Source organism: Symphalangus syndactylus, chromosome 11 (genome assembly GCF_028878055.3).
Source record: "Symphalangus syndactylus isolate Jambi chromosome 11, NHGRI_mSymSyn1-v2.1_pri, whole genome shotgun sequence".
In the NCBI taxonomy this organism is placed as follows: Eukaryota; Metazoa; Chordata; class Mammalia; order Primates; family Hylobatidae; genus Symphalangus; species Symphalangus syndactylus.
Genome location: NC_072433.2, coordinates 60,347,306 through 60,359,463, shown reverse-complemented (window position 1 = coordinate 60,359,463; position 12,158 = coordinate 60,347,306). Strand labels below are relative to the sequence as shown.

Here is a 12,158-nt window from a genome sequence, read left to right as displayed (position 1 = left end):
TTCGCGACCAGCCTGGCCCAAATATGGTGAAACCCTGTCTTTACTAAAAATACAAAAATTAGCTGGGCATGATGGCACACACCTGTAATCCCAGCTAATCGAGAGGCTGAGGCGGGAGAATTGCTTGAATCCAGGAGGCGGAGGTTGCAGTAGGTGGAGATCGCACCATTGCACTCCAGCCTGGGCAACAGAGCAAGACTCCATCCCCCCAAAAAAAAAAAATTGTCGGTTTTAGGCCGGGTGCGGTGGCTCGCACCTGTAATCCCAGCCCTTTGGGAGGCCAAATCACTTGAGGTCAGGAGTTCGAGACCAGCCTGGCCAACAGGGTGAAGCCTCGTCTCTACTAAAAATACAAAAATTAGCCGGGCATGGTGGTGGGCGCCTGTAATCCCAGCTACTTGGGAGGCTGAAGCAGGAGAATCGCTTGAATCCGGGAGGTGGAGGTTGCAGTGAGGTGAGATCGTGCCACTGCACTGCAGCCTGGGAGACAGAGAAAGACTTTGTCTAAAAAAAAAAAAAGTCTATTGTATGTGATATTAACATAGCCACTCCAGCTTTCTTATGATTACACTTGCATGGCTAATTTTGTTTTGTTTTGTTTTGTTTTGTTTTGTTTTGTTTTGTTTTGTTTTGTAGTCCCAGCTGCTAGGGAGGCTGAGGCAGGATCGCTTGAGCCTGGGAAGCGGAGGTTGGAGGGAGCCGTGATTGTACCACTGCACTCCAGCCAGGGCAACAGAGCAAGACTCCATCTCAAAAATAATTGTCCACTTCATCCAAGTTGTATAATTTGTTGGCATAAAATTGTTCAAAGGATTCTCATATAGTCTTTTCTCATCTGTAGAATTGTGGTGACGTCTGCCTGTTCTTTCTTGACTTTGGTAATTTTTTTTTCCCTTGGGCAGTCTGCTGAAATTTGTGAATTCTGTTGCTCTTTTAAAAGAACCTGCTGCAGGCCGGGTGCAGTGGCTCACACCTATAATCCCAGCACTTTGGGAGGCCAATACAGGCAGATCATCTGAGGTCAGGAGTTCGAGACCAGCCTGGCCAACATGGTGAAACCCTGTCTCTACTAAAAACACAAAAATTAGCCAGCCATGGTGGTTGGCGCCTGTAATCCCAGCTACTCGGGAGGCTGAGGCAGGATAATTGCTTGAACCTGGGAGGCAGAGGTTGCAGTGAGCCGAGATCAGGCCACTGCACTCCAGCCTGGGTGATAGAGCAAGACTCTGTCTCAAAAAAAAAAAAAAAAAAAAAACACAAAAGAACCTATTTTGACTTTGTTAATTTTTTTTCTATTCAACTTTGCTTTGACTTTGTTAATTTTTTTCTATTTTTCATTTTCTATTGTTGATCTCTGTGCTAATCACTTCTTTCTTTGAATTTAGTTTGCTCTTTGGTATATTAAAGTAGAATCTTAGGTTATTGATTTGAAATACTTTCTCCTATAGCCATCTAAAATTACTAATTTTTCCCTCATAGTCTAATGGCTAGGAAAAAATAAAAACAAAAAATAAAATTATAAAGTAAGACATTGTCTCTACAAAAAGTTAAAAAAAAAATTATCTAGCCATGGTGGTTTGCACCTGTAGTTCCAGCTACTCAAAAGCCTGAGAGGCCAGAGATCATTTGAGCCCAGGAATTTGAGGCTGCAGTGAGCTATAATAGTGCCACTGCACTCCAGCCTGGGTGACAGTGTGAGACCATCTCTAAAAAAAATTTCCTCTGAGGCCAGGCGCCGTGGCTCACGCTTGTAATCCCACCACTTTGGGAGGCTGAAGCGGGTGGATCACCTGAGGTCAGGAGTTCATGACCAGCCTGACCAATATGGTGAAACCCCGTCTCTACTAAAAATACAAAAACTCGCCGGGCGTGGTGGCAGGCACCTGTAGTCCCAGCTACTCAGGAGGCTGAGACTGGAGAATCACTTGAACCCAAGAGGCGGAGGTTGCAGTGAGCCAAGATCACGCACGCCATTGCACTCCAGCCTGAGCAACAGAGCAAGACTCTGTCTCAAAAAAAAAAAAAAAAAAATTTCCTCTGAAGCATTGGTCTAGCTGTAATTCATAAATTTTGATGTTTTCATTTTTGTTTGGTTCTAAATGTTTTTAAATTTTTCTTGTGACTCATTTAACCCATGGGTTATTTAGAAGCATGTTGTTTAATTTCCAAATAGTTGGGTATTTCTTGGATTTCCTGTTGATTTCTAATTCAATTCCATGTGATTGGAAAACATACTTGTATGATTTATACTTTTTTTTTTGAGACGGAGTCTCAGTCCATCTCCAGGCTGGAGTGCAGTGACACGATCTCGGCTCACTGCAACCTCCACCTCCCAGGTTCAAGCGATTCTCCTTCCTCAGCCTCCCAAGTAGCTGGGACTACAGGCACCTGCCACCACATCTGGCTTTTTTTTTTTTTTTTTTGAGACAGAGCCTTGCTCTGTGGCCGAGGCTGGAGTGCAGTGGCACGATATCCATTCACTGCAAGCTCCGCCCCCCGGGTTCACGCTATTCTCCTGCCTCAGCCTCCCGAGTAGCTGGGACTACAGGCATCCGCCACCACGCCCGGCTAATTTTTGTATTTTTAGTAGAGACGGGGGTTTCACCGTGTTAGCCAGGATGGTCTCGATCTCCTGACCTTGTGATCCGCCTGCCTCGGCCTCCCAAAGTGCTGAGATTACAGGCATGAGCCACCGCGCCTGGCCTACCCAGCTAATTTTTGTATTTTTGGTAGAGACGGGATTTCACCATGTTGGCCAGCATGGTCTCCATCTCTTGACTTTGTGATCCAGCCGCCTTGGCCTCCAGAAGTGCTGGGATTACAGGCGTGAGCCACCGCACCCGGCTGGTTTATATTCTTTTGTTATTTATAGAGATGGCGTCTTGCTTTGCTGCCAAGGTTGGTTTCAAAATCCCCCGGGGATTCAAGCAATCCCCTGTCTCAGCCTCCCAAAGTGCTGGGATTGCAGGCCTGAGCCACCGTGCCCAGCCCTTAAATTCTTTTAAATTTATTGAGACTTGTTTTATGGCCTAGCATTGGTGTATCCTGAAGACTGTTCCATGTGCACTTGAAAATATGTATCTGCAGTCATTGGGTGGAGTGTCATATATATTTTAGCTATGTTAATAGTGTTGTTCAACTATTTTATATCCTCACTGATGTTCTATGTAGTTGTTCTGTCGTTACTGAAGGTAAGGTATTTAGATCTCCAATTATTATTTTGAGACAGAGTCTTGCTCTGTCGCCCAGGCTGGAGTGCAGTGGCGCGATCTCAGCTCACTGCAACCTTTGCCTCCCACGTTCAAGTGATTCTCCTGCCTCAGCCTCCTGAGTAGCTGGGAGTATAGGCGCGTGCCACTACGCCTGGCTAATTTTTGTATTTTTTAGTAGAGACGGCGTTTCACCATGTTGGTCAGGCTGGTCTCGAACTCCTGACCTCGTGATCCACCCGCTTTGGCCTCCCAAAGTGCTGGGATTACAAGCGTGAGCCACCACACTCGGCCCTATTATTTACTTTTTTTTTTTTTGGAGACAGAGTTTGCTCTTGTTCGCCAGGCTGGAGTGCAATGGTGCGATCCTGGCTCAACGCTACCTCTGCCTCCCAGGTTCAAGTGATTCTCCCACCTCAGCCTCCCAAGTAGCTGGGATTACAGGCATGCACCACCACACTCGGCTAATTTTGTATTTTTAGTAGAGACAGGGTTTCTCAATGTTGGTCAAGCTGGTCACAAACTCCTGACCTCACATGATCCACCCACCTCGGCCTCCCAAAGTGCTGGGATTACAGGCATGAGCCACCGTACCTGGCCTCCAATTATTATTGAATTGTCCATTTTTACACTCGATTCTATTAATTTTTGCATTAGGTATTTTGGGGCTTTGATGTGAGGTGCATATACATTTTATAATTTTATGTCTTCCTGGTATATTCACTTTTTATCATTATTAAATGTTCTTTTTTGTCTCTAGTAATACTTCTGTCTTAAAGTCTATTTTTGTGCCAGGTGCGGTGGCTCACACCTGTAATCCCAGCCCTTTGGGAGGCCGAATCACTTGAGGTCAGGAGTTCAAGACCAGCCTGGCCAACATGGTGAAACCCTGTCTCTACTAAAAATACAAAAATTAGCCGGGCATGGTGGTGGGCACCTGTAATCCCAGCTACTTGGGAGGCTGAGGCAGGAGAATTGCTTGAATCCAGGAGGTGGAGGTTGCAGTGAGGTGAGATCGTGCCACTGCACTGCACTGCAGCCTGGGAAACAGAGCAAGACTCTGTCTCAAAAAAAAAAAAAAAAAAAAAAAGTGTTTTGTGTGATATTAACACAGCCACTCCAGCTTTCTTATTATTACTTGCATGGCTAATTTTTTATCCTTTACTTCCTACTGATTTGTGAACCTAAATGTACCTTTTGCAGACAGCATAGAGTTGGAATTTGGTGGTGGTGGTGTTTTCTATCCAGTATGACAGTTTCCACCTTTTTGGAGACAGGGTCTGGCTCTGCCACCCAGGCTGGAGTGCAGTGGTGTCATCTTGTCTCACCACTGCCTCCTCTGCAACCTCTGCCTCCTGGGCTCAAGCCAACCTCCCACCTCAGCCTCCCAAGTAGCTGGGACTACAGGCACATGCACCATTCTCAGGTAATTTTTTGTAGAGACAGGGGTCTATGTTGCCCAGGGTGGTCTCAAACTCCTGGGCTCAAGCAATCCTCCCATCTCAGCTTCCCAAAGTGCTGGGATTACAGGCTCGAGCCACCACACGGTTTCCTCACAGCCTTTTGAGTTAAGGCAGGTAGTATTTCTATTTCCAAAAGAGGAAACTGAAGCTGAGATGAGGCTATGCTGTAGAGAAACTTGAATGCTAGGGCAATTGATTTTACGTAATCCAAAAAGATAAGCAGTACTAATTAAATATGATTAGAGATGCAGTAGGGTCAGGCTAGGCATGGTGGCTCATGCCTGTAATCCCAGCACTTTGGGAGGCCAGGAGTCCAAGACTAGCCTGGGCAACATGGTGAGGCCCTCATCTCTACAAAAATTTAAAACTTAGTCAGGTGTGGCAGCACGCATCTGTAGTCCTAGCTACTTGGGAGGCCAAAGTGGGAGGATCCCTAGAGCCCAGGAGTTTGAGGCTGCAGTGAGCTATGACCATGCCACTGCACTCCAGCATGTCTCTTAAAAAACAGAAAAAAACTGGTCATGTGAAGAAGGCACAAGAACACCACATGACAATGAAGGCAAAGGCTGGAGTTACGCAGCTACAGGCTAAGGAAGTCAAAGATGGTGGAAGCCAGCAACCACCAAGAGGGAGCACCGTGGCCCCAGTATTAGACTCCCACCCCGCACAACTCAGACAACACATCTGTTGACTTAAACCACCCAGTTTGCGGTACATTGTCATAGCAGTTCTAAGGAATTAATACAGAGAAAAATAAACATGTCGACGGTTACTTTGGGTTTGTTTATTGCAGCTGATCCTGATCTTAACAAAGGGTATGGTCAGATTTTTTTTTTTTTTGAGATGGAGTCTTGCTGTGTTGCCCAGGCTGGAGTGCAGTGGCATGATCTCGGCTCACTGCAAACTTCACCTTCCGGGTTCAAGCGATTTCCAGCTAATTTTTGTATTTTTAGTAGAGATGGGGTTTCACCATGTTGGCCAGGCTGGTCTCAAACTCCTGATCTTGTGATCCTTCCCCTGGCCTCCCAAACTGCTAGGATTACAGGCGTGAGCCACCACGCCCAGCTGGCATGGTCAGATTTTATTAAAAGTATCAACCTTTTCTGCTGCCTATAAAAATATTCATAAGTTATCAGTATTCTTAGCACAATTTCTGTGGTTTTATGAGAGCAGGAGAGGCTGTGAAATGAACAGTAATGAAACGGAAGTCACCACTGTTACAATGGTTAAGAAAATCTCAGATGTGAAGGTGATTTGAGAAATAGCACCTAAATTTATAGAATATCTATCCTATCTGCTATTTTGTACACCTCATTAAATTCTCACCAAAAAGTGTGAAGTAGACTTGTAACATTTTTACCATTTACGGATATAAAAACTGAGGCCCAGAGATCACTGACTTGCCCAAGATGCTACAGGTGGTAAAAAACTAGAAATTGAACCTGACTTCCCAGCCCACACTCGGTTCACTCTAGCGCACAGGGCTGCCAGAATTGAAGCAAGAGAGGGTTGCCAGGGAAAAGTCCGGCCTGCTTGGCTGCCTGGGAATGGTGCCAGCGGGAGGGAGAGGATACAAGGAAACTACGAGGGAATTGCTACCCCAGAGTTTTAACATGCAGCACTTTCAACACATAAATGCTTGATTTGTACCATATGAGCTCAGGGAAGAGAGCGGGGTTAGTTTCTAAGTAATTCATACTGATAATGGCATTCTCTCCAAGCTATCTATAGTGTTACATGAAAAGAACAAAACACAGAACAGTATACTATATTTTCTTGAACATGCCTAGAATCCCTCTGAAAAGATAGAGGATGGTAACTGGGTGGGAAGAATTTTCACCTTTCATAATTTTGAATCACGTCAATGTCTTTATCTTAAAAAAAAGATGACACTGAGCATAAAAAACAAGGCTTTATTTTCAGCTGATTTTAGAAAGCTCATAAAAAATTGAAAGAAAATTTATAATTCCCTGACCCAAAGATTACCACTGTCAGATGTGCACACAAACATCTTGGTGCATCGCTTGGCTTTAAAACAAACTGGGGTCAGGACATGGTGGCTCATGCCTGTAATCCCAGCACTTTGGGAGGTCAAGGCAGGAGGATCGCTTGAGCCCAGGAGACCAGCCTGGGCAACACAGAGATCCAGTCTTTGCCAAAAACTGAAACATTAGCTGGGCGTGGCAGCATGCACCTGTAGTCCCAGCTACTCCAGAGCCTGAAGCCAGAGGATCACCTAAGCACAGGAATTCAAGGCTGCATTGAGCTACAATCGTGCCACTGCACTCCAGCCTGGGCAACAGAGCAAAGCCCTGTCTCAAGAAAACAAACAAACCGACTTTTATACTCTAGATGCTGGGTAAGCATCTTCTATAATGGGTATATTTAAAGGATTTGGGATTAATATTGTAGTAGGCAAGCACTATTTGTATTCTAAAATATTGCCCTTGCTTTCTAGCTTTAACATTTTCTGTCTCAATTTACACTATTTTTACTAGATAATATTCACTTTTCTTTTGGTTGTCATTTATTCTGTTTTCAACACTATCTTCATGACCTGTTTGTGTTCAGAGTGGCTCACAGATAAGGAAACATTTTTGCCCAGTCTTAAGTTCATGGAAGATAATAGGAAGAGTAATTAACTGCAGCAAAAGGTTAGGACAAAACATGGCATTATCAGGGCTTGAAAGGACTTTATTGTGGTGTGATGAAGCAGGCCCTGGTCTGGTCAGTTGATACCAGAAGGGCACTGAGTGCCAGTGTGCAACTTGAATTTGATCCCATAAAGTTACGCACCAGGAAGCCATTCAGAATTTTTCACCCAGTCAGATACTCAGATTTGCTAGGGAACTCTGGTAGTGGCAAGAACCAGAGCTGGTACTCAGAATTGGGATAGAGGCATTGTCCCCCTCCCCCAAAAAAAAAAAAAAAAAAAAAAAAGCCCAAATCAGAGCAGTGGCAATGTAAGTGCAGGGAGGACATGATGTGGGATTATTTAGACAACAGGCCAAATGACATGCAACTACTCAGCAGATACAAACGAAGCAGGAATCAGGGACCCAATAAGTCTCAGGTGCTTTCAAGTAAGAGCATGTAGGTGGAAAGGGGCAGGACTCTGGGTTCCATTCTAAGTAACTGAGACTGAAGCAACAGTGGAACCTCCAGATACAGATAACCCCTGACAGACTGAAATACGATCTGGGGACAGCAAGGAGGTGGCAGCTTGAGAGAGGTCTACAATCCATCTAATGGTTTAGAGCCGCCTGGCTACCAGGCCTCTGTGTGGATGGGAAAGTCCTGAGGATTGGACTCTGGAAAACCACCACTTAAGAGACAGAGGAAAAAGAGCAGTCATGGAGGTAGGTCACGAAATGGGGGTCAACAGGACCCCCGAAGAGTTCAAGATACTGGAAAGCACTGGCCATGAGTGCCAGATCTCCAGTACACACATCATGAATTTGCTTCTCCCCAGAGGAACAGAAGCTCTTTCAGGGTGGTGCCTGGCTCAGGGTAGCTGGTCAACAACTAGTTTTTTTTTTTTTTTTGAGACGGAGTCTCACTCTATCACCCAGGCTGGAGTGCAGTGGTGCGATCTCGGCTCACTGCAAGCTCCGCCTCCCGGGTTCACGCCATTCTCCTGCCTCAGCCTCTCCGAGTAGCTGGGACTACAGGCGCCCGCCACCACGCCCGGCTAATTTTTTTGTATTTTTAGTAGAGACGGGGTTTCACCGTGGTCTCGATCTCCTGACCTCGTGATCCGCCTGCCTCGGCCTCCCAAAGTGCTGGGATTACAAGCGTGAGAACAACTAGTTTTTAAAAAAACAGAGACAAGGTCTCACTATGTAGCCCAGGCTGGACTTGAAATCCTGGGCTCAAGTGGTCATCCCACTCAGCCTCCCAAAATGCTGGGATTATAGGCGTGAGCCACTGCGCACAGCCAATAACTACTTGTTCAGTGAATGAAGAGGCAGGAGCTGGGCGGTAAGTGGCCACTAGACTTGCTGATTAGAAGGGAGTGATGCCATAAACCACAGCCACTTTCAGGACAGCAGCCTGCCTCCTCTCCTCCTACCCCTATCCTGTCCAACACCTAAGCATAGTAGTACCATTGGGAGTCTGTCTTCTCAAAAGCAAGAATGTTCAGGTACACATGTGTGAGTTCACCTCTTAACTATAGGGGAGAAAGCCTGTCTTTATGTGTAAGTCTCATTCACCCATTTTGACCAAAACCCTTCAGAGGGCGATGCTGTCATTATAATGGGTACCTCTTCAACACTATGCAACAGCAACAGAGCCTATAAAAGCTACACAGAGGCCGGGTGTGGTGGCTCACACCTGTAATCCCAGCACTCTGGGAGGCTGAGGCAGGCAGATCACCTGAGGTCAGGAGTTCGAGACCAGCCTGGCCAACATAGTGAAATCTCGTCTCTACTAAAAATACAAAAATTAGCTGGGCATGCTGGCTCACACCTCTAGTCCCAGCTACTCGGGAGGCTGAGGCATGAGAATCGCTTGAACCTGGTAGGCAGAGATTGCAGTGAGCTGAGATTACACCACCGCACTCCAGCCTGAATGACAGAGTGAGATTTGGCATCAAAAAAAAAAAAAAAAAAAAAAGCCACACAGAACACAAACAAGAAAGTACTTTTAGATTAAAATTCGTCTTATGTGCATTTTGGCAAATGAAATCACCCCACTGTTTATCTGTTTTATGAGTTTTTACATTTGCTTAAAATTAGCATACTTGATCTTTTACAGTTCCCACCTCCACCAATTAGTGTTGGCAGATTTCCACTATATGTAGAAGTCAAAAGATCAGACTGTAAAAATATCAGATATTGTAATTAAGAGCTCCAAACAAGCCTTGCAGTTTTGGAGGTAGAAACCCACCCAGCCAGTTCAGCTGCTTGGACTTCAAAGCCCTCTGCCTGGCCATCTCAGCCAGGCTCAGGTTCCTTCTCCCCACCGATCAGGCCAAGCAGGACTTGTCAAACATACACATTCAAGTTCCTAGCACACAGCAGGTGCTAAGTGGGAATTGATTATAAACTTGAATTTTTCCATCAACAAATATCCACCTCTCCTGTCCAGCTTGCCTCAGATCTTCAGGTTCTCTCTTCACTGAGGCAGTTAAGCTTCTACATCCTTCATGAAGTTTCCTTTACTTCTCGACAGAAGACAGTTCCCTTTAGGCCTATCATCTCTAAATGCAACTGGCTTTCCATTTTCCACTTACTCAACACTCCACAAAGTACATTTGCTACATGGTATTTATTCAATGACTGTATATTTAGTCATCACCTCAATCACTGCTAAGCTCTCTTCACGTCTATCTGTACCACAGTTTCCCATCTTAGACTGTGACGTCAACTGGCAAGGGCTGCCTGTTGGCCGATTCACCATGACTGACATGGTGTGTCACAAAGAGCTCCGAGTAAATGCTGTGAAGGAAGAAGATGAGGATGGAGATGAGGATCCTGAGAAGGGCCCAGACTGGCTGCCCAACCCATGGACCTGAGACCTGAGTAAGGCCTGGGAGCTGCTTTCCCCTCTGCCCAGGAGGTCTGTCCAGGGGCGATTCTAAGGCACAGTGGTGAAGGACATGATTGGTCCCCCAAGTGTGGTCCTCAGGTCTCATGGCAGCCACTCACCTGTGAACAGTGCAACAAGCATTCCATTTAGAAGATTTTCCAGAACACACACAAGAAGCATTGTCTAATGAAAATGGAGACAAGGTCTTTCTTGGAAGAGAGTGCCCAAGTAGATACTCTCTGCCCCAAGACTAACCAGGTCCCTTTTAAGGTCCCTGAGAACAGCAGCCTGGGAGCAACCAAGACTTTCAAAGGCTGACAAGGCACAGAGTGGATGAATGGAACGAACAATACATGAAAAAAACACTTTGGCTGATAAAACCTCCAACCTGAGGCAGGGACAGTGTCGCTCGCTGACATGCAGAAACATGACTGTAGCAGAGATGATGATGATGAGAAATGCTTCGCATTTCCCACACTGCCGATACCCCAAGCCCTGTGCTACCACCCTCTCTCCGAACACACACACACACACACACACACACACACCATCTGCACACACACACACACACACACACACACCATCTGCAGAATAAGTCAGAGGTTAACACCCAGAGCCTGATGTCAGGATAGGACTCTTGGCACTCTGCACTGAAACACCATGATTAGTCCTGACTAGACAGCAAAAGTAACGCCAGCCTAAGCTTGAAATGAAGGGTCCATCTTGTGAAAAGTTAGGCTGCGCCCAAGACAGCCAGGTCTGGAAAGTCTTTCACTTCTCCTACTTCGCTGAAAGGCTGTCCACCTTGGTTGAATGTCAGCTTGTACCGTAAGCGGATAGGTTCCTGGGACAGAAGAGACAGAAGATGTTAAATCAGTGGAGAGCAACCCAGGAACAGGGGTCAATGTTAAGTCAAGTGAGTGCTTCAAACAATTCTCATACAAAATACCTGGGATACTCTCTTTGGGACTACAAACAAGGGGAAACAGGCACATATCCTGGGAACCCTTTGATGCTTCTGCAGTCCTGAAATCCTGAGATGGGCTGCAATTCAGAGACCAGCTAAGGAAGACAGGCCTTGTCCTTTCAGAGGACTCCAGAGGATTAGGGAGAGTTCATGTGTCCCTCCCTTGGTCCCCAGCTATGACAATCCATCTGATCTTCCTTCAGTGAGCCCCAAAGACAGACTCCAGCGAGGGATACTTCATATATACCCCTAACACCCAACCAAACCAGAGACTGACTGTCTTTCTCTTTTCTTTCTCTTTCCCTCCCTCCCTCCCTCCCTTTCATCTATCTATCTGTCTGTCTGTCTGTGTCTGTCCTTCTACCTGATGGAGTCTCGCTCTGTCACCAGGCTGGAGTGCAGTGGTGCGATCTTGGCTCACTGCAACCTCCGCCTCCTAGGTTCAAGCAATTCTCCTGCCTCAGCCTCCCGAGTAGCTGAGACTACAGGCGCACGCCACCATGCCCAGCTAATTTTTGTATCTTCAGTAGAGATGGGGTTTCACCATGTTGGCCAGCATGGTCTTGATCTCTTGACCTCGCGAGCCATCCGCCTCAGCCTCCCAAAGTGCTGGGATTACAGGCGTGAGCCACTGCACCTGGCCGACTTTATTTTTTTTTGAGATGGAGTCTTGCTCTGTTGACCAGGCTGCAGTGCAGTAGCGCGATCTTGGCTCACTGCAACCTCCACCTCCTGGGTTCAAGCGATTCTCCTGCCTCAGCCTCCTGAGTAGCTAGGACTAAAGGCGCATGCCCCTACACCCAGGTAATTTTTGTATTTTTAGTAGAGATGGGGTTTCACCATGTTGGCCAGGCTGGTCTCAAACTCCTGACCTCAGGCGGTCCACCTGCCTCAGCCTCCCAAAGTGCTGGGATTACAGGGGTGAACCACTGTGCCCGGCAAACCAGACACTTTAGAGCAAGGCCTCAATGTGCCTCTCTCTACCCA

At 46.4% G+C, this 12,158-nt stretch overlaps 1 protein-coding gene across 1 annotated transcript in view; it reads right to left on the bottom strand.

Annotated features, from left to right (window-relative positions):
* Positions 1–9,314: 9,314 nt before the first annotated feature.
* The window catches only part of GGA2 (golgi associated, gamma adaptin ear containing, ARF binding protein 2), a 47,298-nt gene continuing 44,454 nt past the window's right edge, over positions 9,315–12,158 (bottom strand). The window contains exon 17 of the mRNA XM_055232753.2: positions 9,315–11,048. Within this exon, the coding sequence (XP_055088728.1) occupies positions 10,938–11,048 (111 nt within the window). The 3' untranslated portion in view covers positions 9,315–10,937. The remainder of the gene's footprint in view (positions 11,049–12,158) is intronic.